This window comes from Triturus cristatus, chromosome 2_1, assembly GCF_964204655.1.
Source record: "Triturus cristatus chromosome 2_1, aTriCri1.1, whole genome shotgun sequence".
In the NCBI taxonomy this organism is placed as follows: Eukaryota; Metazoa; Chordata; class Amphibia; order Caudata; family Salamandridae; genus Triturus; species Triturus cristatus.
In genome coordinates, this window is record NC_140581.1 from 1,073,619,365 (window position 1) to 1,073,635,906 (window position 16,542).

Sequence of the window (16,542 nt, forward strand, 5' to 3'; positions counted from 1 at the left end):
GCACTCTCCTTTTATGCACGTTCCCTCTGGAGCAACCATGCGCCGAATATTATGCAATTTATGCTCTTTTTGTAAATAAATAATGATGAATTGTGTACTGGATGTTGCATCGTTTCATGTTAAGACGCCATATTGAATATCCTGAGCTACTTTAAATGATCTCTCTTAGCTCTAAACTTGAAAAGATATAACTGAATGACATTATTGTGTTGCGGTAACTATTGAGTTAGGACCCTTGTTTTTTGTATTAATTATATCCCCAGGTCCCGGACTTTCGGGGTAACCCCATTTTTGTAATGGCCACCTTCGGTGATTAGACATTTTAAAGGCATGGAATGGCAGGGTCATTACTGGATCACAGCCAGACAAGATCTCTGAATCAGAAGCAAACAAACTAGGTTAGGTATCAATCTTCTAGGGACCACAACTGGGGAGACAGTTATTTGAGAAAGCTTCTCCTATCAAACTGTACCATTCAACTCCAAGTGGACAATTTCTCAGTCTGTATTCAGTTTCAAATCTTCTTGCCAGACTCTTGAGTCTGTTTCAGTTGCTTGTCTTTCTGTGCCTTGGCTTCAGCTTCCCAAAATAATTTGCCTGTAATACGTTCAGGGGTGAAGATATCATTAGCGCTGTAGGCACAGTGGCATGCGGACACAGTGGATTGAGAGCACAGTGCACTCCATTTATGGATGTTTCCATCTGGTTAATTTGGTAGTAATCGGCCCATTTTCTTTGCATGAATTTGGGTTCATGGCATCCTTGCTTTGCCACTGAACTGATTTTCACAAAACTAACCAACGTGTAGCTGCTATTCAAGTATATTCTATTATATTGCCTGTGCATACCCTTGCCACGTTAAATTGTATATTTCAAATTTCTTTTCTCTTTTAACCCTCTTTCAGAAATGTGTATGTCTTGCTGGACAGTGCAGATGTTTCAGACTTTATGAGATTAACAGAAAGAAAGGTTTAAGAAGCACTACTGAGAAAGCAGTTTGGGCCTTCCAAATATTGATTCCTTGAGTGCAGACTTATTTGGCGTAAGCTATGTACTTCGGCTGAAAAAAAGGTGCTTGTATTGCACTTTTTGGCTTGTGGGAAAGCTTACGCTCAATACAACAGGGCTGAGCTGGTTATACGGTAAGCCATTGACAAGGGCCTTGGGTCTGATCTTTTTAAGACAAAAGGTTATGACAAAAGCAGTAGGCCTGGCCTATTTATTATCAAAAGCGTATGTTAAACCCCATTAAGAGGGGATTGTCATTACAGTGTATTAAAGCTTGTAGCCAGGTATTTTGTTATGGAAACTCTCACAGATTACCACAGTAAGCAAGAGTTTTGGTGTTGGTTAACCCTTGTGACAAACCTTTGTGATAGAGGACTTTCACTTTGAGAATCCTTCCTATTGTTTTAGGACAGGTTGTATTGTCATGTAGTTCCTATAAACCTATATAGGATCTCCGCGTTTAGACCACATACAAAGCGGGTCTGGTGTCCAGACTGATTCCACACCCTCACCGAGTATGTTAGCCTGTATACCAGCTAGCTCACAGTGCCACTATAAACCCCTCTTACCAAAGAGAGAATAGTTCTAGGCAACTATTGAACATGACAACTCTGTCCCATCAGGGATCGTGGAAACAGTGCTATACTTTTCGCTCAGTCACTCATGCTCACTTTGTCTCACAGAGATGCACAGAATAAATGGTGGGGACGTTTTCAATAAGCATTTGTTGAACCAGCGTCATTCTAGTGTAAAATAGGTGTGCTGAAACAACCATAAGACTGAAAGAGATATTAATGTTTATAAGCACCAACAGAGTAAAAGGATGGTAGATTTCTACCATAATGCCAAAACGATGAATACATGCAGGTATAAAAATACATGACAATAAAATGTGTACTCCTACTATGCAACCCTAACTAGATGTACCTAAATGTACCTAGCATGCATGTAGGTGTAAAGCCAAGAATAAAGTCAACCCCATTACCTGAAGTGAGAGACTGTGGGACCCCGTCTTGGTCTCGAAGTGGACACCCCGCGAGGGATGTCGGACCACTGCGAGCTGGAGTGTCTGCGTGCAGGAACCTCAGTGTCTCGCGTCAGAGTGTCAGCATGGAAGTCCTATTCTCCTCTCCCTGCCTCAGCAAAGATATGGTGTATATATACCCAAAGTGGTACAGTCGGGGGTCCTACCTTGCTGTGTCATGTCGGACTTAGGATGACGGAAGGAATGACTCCTATACATAGTTATTATGCAGGAGATGCTAGTCCTGCTGAGTTTCCAAGAATCCTGATGCATAATGGATGAGGCTAGTTTTCAGGGGAAACCCCACGTCCTGTAAGCAGTGCCGTAACTAGGGAAAAAGGTCAGTCCCACGAACCGTTATGTAGTGCAATAGTAGGGGAGAATATAGGTGAAAGGTTAGGTTGCTACCTAAGCCTATATTGGGGTACCTATATGAAACATAACAGTATACTGTTTCCACAACTTTAATTTTGTAACTATTTATAATGTTAGAAATGTATTTAGATACAGTAGGCCTCAGTTATTAAAAATAACAAGCTATAAATAAAGACTATAGGGCTGATTGTTTATTTTGGGAAAATGTATGCCAGGTGCCATTGTTTTGATATGTTAAATAATAAAAGTTCCGAAAAAGACAGTAAGTCTGATCAATTTATTGAGATAAGTGTTTGCTAAAGAGTTAGGCCTCTAAGGATGGATTGTCAATACATGTGTTGAAGAAGGAAGGCAGATATTTTGTTATACGGAGTCTCACAATTGACTGTGGTTGGCTAGGGTTTTAGAGTTGGTTGCCACCTCTGACAAATACATTTTAGGTCCTTTTCAGAGGGCTTATTATTGTTTTGCCAACTGCACTTGTGTATATATATGTAACTTTATAACAGTGTGTCTGAAGGTTGTCATCGAATGGGCAATACAGGAGGCCACAGTTGGTTATGGAGATAAACTAATGATGAAGACAATGGGCCTCATTGCTTCATTGGGAAAATGAGTGTCAGATGCCCTAAGTCTGATCTAATGATTACGAAAAGCTACAACAAAGGGAGTAGGCCTAAATGAACTTTTGTGAAACGCATTTGTTAAAGCCAATAGACGTTTAATATTGGATTATCATTAAATTTTGTTAATGGCTGTCGACTGGTATTTCGTTACCTTTTATCTCACAGATTAAATTAGAAAGCAAGGGTTTTGGTCTTGGTTGCCCTCTTGGATAGACCCTTAGGGTACACGATTTAGACTGTGATAACCCTGTTTAGACCTTCTTAAAGCGGGCTGTATATTGTATTGCCAGTGGTCCTTTTATAGGTATTTGTAATGTGGATGACTTCTTGCCTGGTGGCTGCACTGAGAGAAATCTTATGCTTGACCTAGTAGGAGAATGATGATGACAGTAAAAAACAAACGAAAAAAGGTAGCCTGACTGGTTCGACAAAATTATGCCAGATGCCATTGGATCAATCAGTTTATTATCAAAAAATATGAAAAAGAGAGCAAGCCAGAGTTATTTACTGTTAAAAGCATAAGTCAAAGCCAGTAGGCCTGTAAAGGTTGTTACATGGAGGTAACTGTAGCCAACCAGGCCTTTGGAGTTACAAACCTGGGCGGTAGATTTTAGTTTTTGAAAATCCTTGTTTTAGTAGGGATTGTATACTGTTTTGCCAGCTGTTAATTTGTAATTATTTGTAATTTTATAACTGTAAACTGATGGTTGCTTTGTGGCAAAAATGCGCTCAATACAGTAGGTGTGAGTTGTTCATGGTGAAAATCCAATGATGATAGCTATAGCCATGACTGGTTCATGGGGAAAAGGTGTTACACTGCGTTAAAGCAAGTAGACAGGTATTGTGTCACACAGATCCTCTGAGATTGCTGTTCATAGGCCAGGGGTCTGGAATTGGTTACCGCTCTGAAAAAACCCGGGGAGTAGTAGCTTTGCTCTGTGAGAATCCTTGTCAGGCACTCTTAGGAGTGGTACTATATTTTTTAGCCAACTCTAATACTGTACGTATTTCTAACGATATGACTGTATATTTAATGGTTACCTTGTAGGAAAACGTATGTTCAACAAAATAGGCCTGAAATGGTTATAGTGAGGAGTCAGCAATAAAGGGTACGGGCCTCATTGGTTCATTAGGAAAAGTTATTTCAAATTCCATAGATCTGATTGGTTTATTATGAAAGAATACAATAAAGACAGTAATACAGATTTATTTATTGTGCTATTATGTTTAAACCAACAGAACTATAAGGGTAAATTGATATTGCACTATTTTAATAGCTGTACACAGGAATTCTGTTCCACAAAATGTCACAGATTACTGTAGTAAGTATGGATAATTGTGTTGTTCACTCACTCTGATAAACACTAGAGGCAGAACATTTGCTCTGTGAAACTCCTTTAAACCCCTCCTATGCGAGCATTGAAAATGTTTAGGCCTGTCAAGTCGTTGTAATGAAAAAAAAAAAAACTTGACATACATTGAGGGTCTATCGCTCAAACCTCCTTGGTCTGTTCAAGTGTTGCCCACCTTGGATCAGTACAACAGTGATACATTATACGCTATATACTTTAGCATTCAAAGAGGAGTACCCGGTGCGATGTTTACTGAGTCGCCATAGAATGGTATTGTGTATGTGTATCTTTGTGTTTTTTGCGCCAACATGGCCGACACGTTACTTCTAAACGTGGCAGCTAGGTTGGAACTTTAAAAGTTCAATACACCATGTCAGTGGCGGCTGGCACAGATCGGTGGTGGGGAGTAAAGAGAAAATAAATCTTACATCCTCGCTGTGTCTTATCTCTCCTCCGTCGTCTCTCTGCTCGGCCGGAACAGCAAGCACCCAGGCTCCCCTGACCAATCACAACACTGCAATACAGCGTTGTGGTTTGTCTGAGCACTGTGGTTCGGCACTCAGCCGGGGAATGGGAACCAGGGCATGTTCTCCACCCAGGCTGTAATGCAGGCTGGGGGGAGAAGATGCAAAGTGCGTATGAATGTTTATCTGGCCCAGGAGGGCCAGCCAACCAGTCATTGTGCACTTACGGTATGCCCACCACTCCTCCCCCCTGCTCTGAGAGCAGAGCAGCACCCTTCCGCCCAAGTTATTATCATTTTATTTTCCCTTTATTTACACTGCTGAAAGCAGTGAGGCAACGCTCCTCCGCCTTAGCGGAGGAGCCGCCACTGCAACATCTACAATGTCATTGCAAGACGGGAGCCCATTTGTATGTATAATTTTATTTTTAAATTGGTAGCATATGCCTACCGATTTAGGTGGCTGCATGCTTTCTTTATTGTACTTTTATTATTCCATACACTTGTTGAGCTTGTGCGTCTGGTATTGTGACTGGGTAAATGGCTGAATACACAAATGAGTCAGTGGGGGGATGAATGGAGGTATGAGTGCTGATGAGTGGTAGTGCATGTATGATGACTTACTAATTGCCTTAACTCATCACTGACTAAATAAAAGCTTTCAGTTATAAGCCAGATGCAACAGCATTGCCAGTACTTGTTCATTACTGATCCTTTTTCACTATGGAGCACTAGTGTTAGACCTGAAAGCCTTAGGGTGAACTTCCTCCAACTTTTTGCCTTCCTCACCCCATTTTTCTGAACCCATTTTTGCTGGTTTTAGGTCTCTGAACACTTTACCACTACTGACCAGCCCTAAAGTGCTTGTTCTCTCTCCTCTAAACATGGTAACATTGGCTTATCCCCAATTGGCATATTTAATTTACGTACAGGCATCTAGTAAACTGCACTACACGTGCAAAGGGCCTGTAAATTAAATGTTGCTAGTGGGCCACCCACTTAAGTAGACCTCTAACCATGACTCTGCAGAGCCTGTATGTACATCTTTAAACTGCAACTTAGACCTGGCAAGGGGGGGGAGGTGACAGCTTGCTTCCTGCATTACCTCCAGACAGCCACAGAAGGAAGGGTAGGTGTGTCTGAGTGTCATCTACATGCAGATGGGCCATCGTGAGCAGGATGGGAGGGAGAAGCTGGCACTTACACCTGAAAGGGCTGTGTCCTGTTGCCACACAAAGGATTGCGTACCCCACCCCCCCCCCTGTAATATGTCTGGAGCCAGGGCAGGAAGGGAGAACCTGAAGTTTGCCCCACTTCAAAGGCACCACTGGGTATAAGTACATGAACTCTGGCACTACCAAATCAGTACACCTCCAGACCTGTGACTACTCTGCCGGGAAGAATAACTGTTGTACTGCTGAAAGGACTGCCACTTTGCAGATTGTTGCTTTGCTGGATTCTGCCTTGATGTGCTCTTGCCGTGCTGAGCTGCCCTGCTGCTTGCCGTTCTCCTGACTGGGTGAGGAGGACTGGACCTGAGGGAGAGTGCTCCCATGTAAACTTTTGCGTGCCTCAGGGTCCACACAAATTAGTTGGACAACATAAGACATACTTATGGATTCCTCAACCTAATTTTGATATAGCTTATATACAACTACATATGACTAGCCCTGATGAAGTCTGCTGCTACAGTTACAACATTTGACGAAACACATGTTGGCGAAATGGATTAAATGGATATGTAATAAAGAACATGTGTTGAAACCACAACCTCAACTTTTGAGTGCTCAGAGAAACTCTTCTTTATATGCTTGATGGAACCGGTGCATCTCACCTTTGCGTGAGTGGGAACCAGCGCTTCCTTGTCATTGCAGAGACAATACCCGGTGCATCCTCCTCAGAACCAGCGCTTTGCCTTTGGCATCAATGAATTGCCTAGTGTGGGAGCAGCAGCTACGCATTGCATCAGGAAGCAGCGCTCGCACTTGGAACTGATGCATTGCTGCAGTTGCGAAGAGAAAATCAATGCCTCTTTTCCACTGCCTTGTTCGGCATCGATATATCGCCTCATCTGCATTTCACATCCTTGTCAACGACAACACACCCTGGATCAAGGTACTTTGGTTCAGCGGGCCCAAATAAGTCTCTGTATCCGGCCGCGCCTGAACTTTTGACTTTGCTCCGCTCTAGCGCGGCCAAATAACCTATTTAAGCGCTTTATGCTTCTTAGCGCTAGCTGGACATTTATTCTTTAAAAATTCACATCCCTACTTCTACACATTAGCGTTTGGCTGTTTTGGTCTTGTTTTATTTATAAAATCACAATCTATTTTTCTAACCTGGTGTGGAGTATTTTTGTGGTGTTTTCACTGTGTAATAGTATGAAGTGATGCATAAATAGTTTACACATTGCCTCTTGAGTTAAGCCTGACTGCTCAGTGCCAAGCTACCAGAGGTTGAGCACAGGGTAATTTAAGGTGTGTTGTGACTTACCCTGTCTAGGATTGTGGTTCCTGCTTGGACAGGCCAACCAGAAACCCAATTTCTAACAACTAGTATTTCCTCTGTTATTATAATATGATTATTGTCTGCCAACAGCTCATTATAACTCAAATGTACAGACTAGGCTAGCATCAAATCTAATAAAAATGAAGTTGCATAGTTCATCGGCAAAAACCTGCATTTTATGTTTGTGCTGTACCTTCATCACATTTGCTAAAATAGAGCCGCAATAACTTGATCCTACTGGATAGGATTGGACTGAAAAGCCTCGATGGGTTGCATCTAATAGTGATGCTGGATATGCTCAATAAGCCTTGCACACTGTGAAAGTCAGCTGTTCAGAGGTGCTAGTTTTTTATCAAGTGACAGGCAGAGAGGGAATACGGTGCAGAAGCCGTCCTGTTTTTGAAATACACTTCTTTCATTAGATTTAGTAATGAGAAATGTGAACACCTACCGTGATATGGTTCTAAACCAGGAGGGCACTTGCTTAATCCTGCAGGGATCTCGTCGGAGAGACTTTAATGCATATAGTTGCTCTGGCATTAGCCAGATTAAGTAATGGTCATTTAATTGTAGCTGTAATGTTGAGATTTCACTAAGGGATTTAGAAAATCTGGGATTTATAGTCTACTCTTATAAAGGCGTTTTTAAATTTGTAGAGTGGTATAGTGATCGGTCAAATATGTTGACGTGGTGGTTAATCCTACTCAATTCATTTGAAATACATCATCAAGTCTTTAATGTTTACACAGATGGAAAATTACAACCCCGTTTTAAAGACAAACGGATAGAACAGTTGCAGTTTGAATTTTACATTATACTTTACCTGTATATGAGTGACAGTTTTGTTGTCAGATGGATTGATCAACAAATAAGCTGCATGCCCTACCTGAAGAGAATGCCATTCCCAAGCAGGTGTTAAAACCAGTGATTGCTAAGATGTCGTCAAAGCTGCCAGCAGCCATTAACAAGGTGGGAATCCCCTGGTCAACTCCATATCCAGCATTTTGCAACACCAGCATTGAGGGGACAACAACAGCAGGAGATACTGCGCCTAAAACAAAGCTAAAACATGCAAGCAAACATTTTAACAAGTATTTCTCAGCAGGGATCTATTTCAGCACAGAAATTCAAATTTCAACTGCCTCTCTCGGATGGGGGAGACTACACATTGCTGCCACATCCAGTGTAAGAACAAAACACATACCTGGGGAGTGTCAACAGATGGGGTGTGTCAAAACAGTGGTGGCTAGAAAGCAAGGTGCTTACGTTGTACTGATATGATTCTAGATTTTTTCTAGAAATGCAGAGGTCGGTCTTGTAGACCCGCCAAGCACCATTGATTTAATCAATGCTCCAACACAAAGCAGAAAACTAGCTGTACAGCAACCATTACACAAACCACTGAGCAATATCTAAGCGAAGTGTGTTCTAGGTAATGAGCATGAGATATTATAAGGACAATCAGTGTAACCCCAAAACATTTAAATGTTTATTTTAAAACTAAAATTCTAGTGTAGAGCACCCAACATGAACTGTAATCACAATGAAGACAAAAAGTATGGTAGTAGCAATTGTTACGAGAAGCGTGAATAACAGATATCACTCTAACACGATTGCTGTTATTTATACATAGCAATCTTACTTTCTTTCTGCTACTTCTAAGTGCTAGTTTAATGCCAGAATTCTAGCAATGCAGAAAATAAAATCTGTTACGAGTTTCAAAGATGGTACACACCCTCATTCCTGTTTCACAATGAAGTTTTGTGTTCAAGGAAACAGCTAGCCCAGCCATTTTCGTCTCACGAGGTTGGATGCACATTAACAGCGCAAGAAGGCTGAGTACCTCCCATTCCGCTAGCCTTCAATAGGAACCAGGGATATGACTCTGTATGACCTGTCCCAGTGTCGCTTAGTGTGAAGACTCCCCTCTGCCCTCCACTTTCTGTGCTCGACTTCAATAACACGATCTTGACTTAGTAGTGTCATCATGCATCAGTTGACACTCAGATAACATACTGGCATGTGACATTACATGATCATTAATTCCAATGGCATCATATGAGTAACGTTGCACACCTTTCGACCATCATGACAATAAAGAAACTGGATAAAAATATACAACAAAATTCAAAACTATAATTAGTTCAAGCTTCAAAGGAGCAGATAAAAAGCAGATACATGTGCAGAAAGAGGTACCATAAGTGTTATGGGTCCAGCTCCTGGTCACTCCCAACCAATGCCTGGCTAACAGTTCCTTGCTGGATCCAGCATTAGGAGGCAATGCACTATATCAACAATAACCCTGCTTTGGTGGGTGGTGGCGATTTAGAAAGCTCAGCAAAATTTGGAAAGCCTTAGAAGTTAGAAAAGCCACAGCAATGGCAACTACAGTTCCAGGTAACCCCTCAATGGCATCCACAACTTGAAGGGAAAGGGAACACTTGACATTTAGATGCCCAACAGAACCGAGGTAGGCTATGAATACTGGTGTTGACCTGCTCTGTTTAACTCAGCATGCTAAAAGCAGGGAGATCCTAGTACACCCTCCACTATTTCTCCAAGGAGCCTTCTTTGGCCCATGTGCACCTAAAGTAGAGGTGGTTTTGGCCAGCACAGAGTAAAAACAACATGGAAGACACTCAGAGTCAAGAAAGTTCAATCTTGCAAATCTTTTACAAGTTACTGAAAATCCCAACAACCTCAGTATGAATAAGCTTGATACGACCAAAAATGGACGCCATGACGGACTCTGAGCAAAACCCTAAACAAAGAATAATGATGATAATGTGACATTCGCTAATGAACATGGACACGGAATTCAAACTCTTTTGGAAAATAAAAATACATTAATGGGAGATTTTCAAAGCATGGCCAGAGATTAAGAGGGGCCTGCAAAACTAAATATGCTTCCACAAAGCTATATATATACCAGTGGAAATAATAAATTACAACAGATGTAAGGATTTTGATTATAGTGGTATAAAATCACAGGCAATTACACATAGACCTTCAGGCATATAGGTATCCTTTACATATAAACCTTTTGGCATGCACTGTGAGACTGTGAGATAAAACAGACTAAGGGGAATGTTTACAATAATAAGGAGCCTTTAATGCGCTGATGGATTACCATTAGAAACTGGTTACGGGGAATAATCTTCCCACGCTGCGAGTTAAAACAAAAAGCTGGCAAGACTCTGACCACACTTTCTAGCTTGGAATAAAGTAACATTTAGATTTGTGATTTATCAGGAGTATCCCAAAATTTTTAGTGAAGAAGAATTCCATTTCCCAAACAGACTGTAGAATAACTTTTGTTTTAATAAAGGTAGAGTTCAGACAGGCTGCAATGCTACTGCAGACCCTTTTTGGTACTCTCGGTAATATACAACACTCCTCCCCCAGGTTTTAGGACTATGGGTACACAGCAATGTCTGCCTCCCCACCCCTTCTCTGTTTCATTAGTATTTTTTTAAGCTAGTTCAGGGCAGCTCTCATTAGGAAGTCTCTAGAATGTGTATGTGCCTTGTGTTTTACTAAAATGCTAAGTACGCACTGTGAGCCAGGATGATGGCAGAGGTCACAACTGCTTTTGTTTGATAAACAGGTACCAGCACAATACCAATAACGGTGTGCTTCACTAGATTATTTTCCTCATAGTGGCACAAGCCTTACCCTCAAATTCCACCACTGCAAACCTGATTTTGTTGTAAAGACAGTAGCAAATACATATTTATGTACTTAAAAGCTGTACCCGAAACAAATCTGTAGAATTTGGGCAGAAGGGACTGAAGTTCAAAATCCCTTCAGCATGCTGGGTAAGGTGTGTTTTACAGATGTGGTGAGCTATTGTCTCTGGCACTTAATTTAGGTGAGGCTTACTACACCAGAAAGATTATCAGGGACGTTTGTCACTTCCTTCAGTACCGAGCTCTGGAAAACTAGAGACTTGTAGACAACCTGAGGATCTGAAGAACTTGTGGTCGCCAGGAGATCTCCAAGCATTATCCAGAATTCTGTGCAAGCACTTGAGATTGAGTGGAAGTAATAGCAGATGCCAATTTTTGATTCTGTCTTGTGTAGTAGCAATGACCCTGAGGCAGGTGGCCATCTAAGAAAGCACTGAGGTGCTGAGTGCTACACCACAGAAAGATAATCTGTGTTAAACTGAAGGTGGCCAGCCTCGCAAGCTCAAAATGTTTTATTATAATTTGAATGCAATAAGAAAACGCCATGCATGAAAGCAGTGGTTCACACCTACTGTAGTTTAACATATGTAGGTTTTAATTTAGAACTAGGAAAATGCTGATATTATTCAATTAATACAACAGGCAAATAAAGTAATAAGTCAATGTAGCACAAATACAGTCATAAATGTCAGACCATCAAAAATGTAAAGCACAAAGAAAAAAAGGAAATAAATATATTAAATCCCTTTAAGAGTGCAGTACAAAAGATCAATCTCCAATTGCACATCAGATGACTTGAGGACCCTGCTGCAGATGGGACATGCAACACTATGCACTAGCTCGCCTACGAATCTGGTAATTCCACCCTTGGGTCTTACCTTTTTATAGCTAGGTTTCATGCAAAGTCATGCTTAGTTGTGTGAAATCCCATCTGCCATGCACCCAAGCCCTTCTGGAATATTCCGTCCTGCATGCAGGTTGGGAGGGCTGGACCACTGCTTTATCAGGACAATTCAAAATAACCTCACTGAGTCTTTGCGAGTGGACTCAGGAATGGACATTATGAAATGTATGTTCCCAAGAAGCAAAACAATGTCCTCATGAGCTCATTATAGCAGGTTTGGACAAAAAATGATGTTTTAGCTCTTTACTTAACTGTCCCTTCTGGGCTCCATAAAGAGTGTTGTGCAACCAAGCTTCTTCTATGTGCTATCAGTGTAAAATATTTCTCCATATATGAGAATCTAAATTTCTACATCCGTGGACTGCCGTAAGACAAAGTTATACTTAGACAAAATAAATAGTTTTCTTCATAAGTATTAACTGTGTACACTTTTATTTTCTCTGATAGAAAGTAGCCAGGAAATATTTGACACAGGGAGAAATTGCATTTCTTCATCTTGGGCAAAAGTCAGTCAGCGACTTGTTTAACCACGTCTTAATATATGCTAAGCACACAGGTAAGGAAAACACCTTCTTGTTTCTATCATCTCTGTGACACCAGTTGGAGTGTCCAAGCTGGAGAAAAAAGGGTGCCACTTTTAATTTACTGGTGGCGCTTTAGCAGAAAATTGATGGTTGCACACAGTTGATTTTATAAGCATTTGCTTTGGCTATTGAAGGAAAACTTCACATTGTGGATACATTTACCTTTCTGTTTTACTTGATCAACTCTTCAAGTCCCTAGAGAACATTAAGTATTTGACCCTGAACCAGCAAACATATTGGGTAGAAAATTTAGAAATTTGGTATTTTGATTTGTTTGTATCGACTTGATTTCTTTATTGAACCTGTGGTTGTCTCCTATGCATTTAATTTCTACTGACAAGTCAGGCAACAAATTAATCTTTCCATGGAACTTCATTTTTTTTTTTTTTTAATAAAAACCTTTTGATAATTTAAAATTGCCTTTCTGCATATTCCATCTTTTCAGGTGTAGCTCTGGCTCAATATTACTATAATCATTATTATTCCCATATACTTCTGACGAGAGACCTTTCATCCATTCCTGTTTCTTTGCTCCATCTCATCCAATTTAAATGTTTTATTTGTCACTACATTCAGCTTTTGAAAATTGAAGTCTCACCCAAATCTATTATTATCGGTTATAAAATGCCTCAATAATAGATTCAAATATAATTTTTGGGTTCTTTTATTTTAGTCTCTTCATAAGATCCACAGGTCTCTTAAGATCCACAAGGCCAAATCTCTTGAAATACAAAATCTAACATGGGGTTCATCGCTATGCCATATTCGCCTCCAACTTCAAAAGGGCCATAAGTAAATACACTGCATTTCATTAAAAGACTATTTCTATACTCAATTTCTCTCGACCATTCTTAATAGTGAATGGGATAAAATAGCACAGCGGGAAGATACACTAGTTACAAGAAAAATATAAAGGAATATAAGGTCATGCACAAGGAAACCCAAATGCGAAATAAAATCTTGATCACACCTGTATCTTGCTCAGTTGTTCCTAGTCAATACAATCGTCATTTAAAAGTTCAGTACAGCACCAACCTATGGCAAACGTCAACCTGTGTCCTCGTCAACTTGTGCTAATAGGCATTAAAAAAATAAAACATCCAAGTGTCAATGCATAATGTAGAAATATATATAAAACATACCACACAAATGAATAGTTACCTATCCAGTATACAAGTCAAATCTAAAAATTATATGAATTATTTTAATTCAAAAAACGTTTCACCAAGTGCACAAAATTAAAGCGCAAAATAATACAAAGTACAACATATTTACCCGGTCCAAATGCAAGTCATAGATTGATAATCCCATCAAGTATGATATAGGAAAATATATCCTAACAGTATCTGAAAATTATTAGATCTTGTAATCAAAGGTCAAGCTTTTCTCATATTACATCAGTAGCCTCTAGTAGCATACTCCATAATGGAACTAAAATGAACCACACCCAGTCAAAACACTCTGCTATTATAAATTCTGGTGTTTAACACAACTTCTAATCTTAAACAAGAGTAAAATGAAACAAAGTCTTACTGTTTAGGTCGAACCTCATAAGGGCCTTCAAATAAATTTGTTATAATTCAAACTTCCAATGTAAAATGAAAATTGTACTTCAAATTTATAACTAACTAAATTGTAAAAGAGCCCTACTCTTTTAAGTTCATAAGGATGGGGGGTTATTATATCAAATTATGAAACAAACAAAACCAAATTCACAATCCGTTGTAACGTACAGCGGCTTAACTAAGCGGAGAGTACTCCGTCTCTGTCTTGTGTTCGTGTATGGCGTTCTAGTCAGGCGCCATGTTAATACACAAGCATTAAACATAAAAAGTAGACGTTTGTCGCATCCCACATCTCGTGGTGGCCTTCTTAACTTGTCCTCAATATTAAACCAAGCTGATCAAATACCAATCAGTTCCTCCAATACAGAGTAATACCTTTTTTTAAATAATAATGTTTTAATCCAAGCTCCATATAAAAAATATACCTAATTAGAATATTAGATTTCTACATTGTGTAATGAAAATCATAAACAAACGTATAATAAATTCCCCGTCATATGACGGCCATCTTAACATACCCCAAATAAGTGTGGGGATATATCGCCATGGTAAATGACCAAGTGATTCCACAATTTTAGAATTATAAACTTCAAAATTATAATATACATATTATATTTTATTATTAATCTCATCCTACTGCATAGATCATTTATAATTCAGCAAAACTACAGGCTACAAGCTCCAGTCTGTGTATGACGGTATTCTCAAACGCCAAATGGGTGCATACTACTTCTCAGAATCCACTATCCATGTCAAACTACTATTACTTCCAGCAACATGTGGTGGCCCTTTACTACTACCCAAATGTTTAGTATCAATGCCAATACTTTCAACAATATCAATTCAATGAATCAATATCATGATTTCATTTGTATTCTCCCCATCCCATAATAATTGGAAGGCCAGTCCTGTATCCAATTAATCACCAGTCCATTGCTCGGTATGCCAAAGCACTGTATACTAATTACTCATATTACGTATGTATTAATCATGAAAGAACACTATAATCCAGTGAAAACCACCCAAGGAATTACCAATTAGAAATGCAACAGTCTGCGTTTGCAAAATCAAGTAGATGGGGCAGCAGATTGAGGTGTGGCTCATCAGCATCTCAATATAATTTCTGAATGGCTATATACTCCTGATCAGGTACTAAATGGCCCAGAAAGTATTGTAATTCATGGTTCATGTTCAAACCCTTTTCAACAGCTTTTAATCTCATGATCCATCCAGCCTCACATCGTCTTAGTCTCAATGTACGATTTCCTCCCCTAACATCATTTACAAAATGTTCACTACAATGAAATTTGAAACCTAAGTGTTCACCCTGAGCTCAACACTCCACGGCATGTACAATTTATTGGATAATCTGGATCATTCTGTTTTAGTACTCTGAAGTGTTCAGCCATTCTTTCTCTTAGCATCCTAATAGTGTTTCCTACATAGATCTTATTGCATTTATATATTAGTACATATGCCACATAGCGTGTACCACAGTTCATATGTGTAGTAATGACAAATTCACGAGAGTCGTCATAACAAAATTGTTTAATTTTAAAAAACAGTTGATAAATTAGATAACCAAGACTTAAGTACCATTGGTGTGGGATAACGTGGACTAAATGGTTTCAGCACCTTATCTGCTGAAAGTAGATGCCACTGTGTTTGTAAAGATGTTACATATATTGCTGGCCTTAGGGTTATAATCCTTAACTAGTCTCACTGTTCATATTTGTCGTTTTGTATCCCACTTTTTAGTCAGTAAAGTATGTCTGCGATCAAAATTATGTGCTTTCCTGGTTGCTGACCTCATCACATCCTCATTATAACCCCTCACCAGAAATCTATGCTCAATATCATTAATTGTCTGGATGAGGCGTGGTCTGGCCACGAGGGAAGATGGCCACCTGAAATGGGAGCTCCGCTGTGGGATGGGCTCCGGACGGAGTCAGCAGTCCTTTCCTGTGTGCTTTTCCACAACGACGACATCCGTCGCGACATTGGGGACTCCAGGCACGGCTGATACTGGTCCCGTTAAAATTGGGAGCCATGTCAGCAAGAAAACGAGCAGGTAAAACTAGACGGGCACCGGGCCTTGTGACATCTGTGTAGCCTTGGCTCCCGAGTTGCACAGAGGCCGGCACCTTTCGCTTCCGCGCCTGTGGGGGGTTACCCGATACCCGGGTGCGTTGACGGAGTCCCGTGAGGAAATGACGGCACTTCCCCTCACTTTTGCTGTCGGCGGCCCTCAGGAGACAAGAAAAAGGAGGCTTAGGACAACGGTAAGAGCAGCTCCCCTCACGCGACAGCACGACAACTTGCCTCACCCATCAAACCAGCTGTCTCCTGCACGTTCAGTTTACTCACAATCCTAACAGCCATAACTGCGGTGGTGCTGTAAATATACACTGGGGAAACAAACAGCGACATTGAGCCTCAGACTC

General features: G+C 40.3%; 1 protein-coding gene across 3 annotated transcripts in view; it reads right to left on the minus strand.

Moving 5' to 3' along the window:
• LOC146866371 (sodium/hydrogen exchanger 9B2-like) overlaps positions 1 to 16,542 on the minus strand; it is a 293,445-nt gene that overhangs the window by 68,969 nt on the left and 207,934 nt on the right. For all 3 annotated transcript variants that reach the window (XM_085636169.1, XM_085636185.1, XM_085636178.1), the window contains exon 7: positions 8,243 to 8,418. In XM_085636169.1, the coding sequence (XP_085492295.1) occupies positions 8,243 to 8,418 (176 nt within the window). The remainder of the gene's footprint in view (positions 1 to 8,242; positions 8,419 to 16,542) is intronic.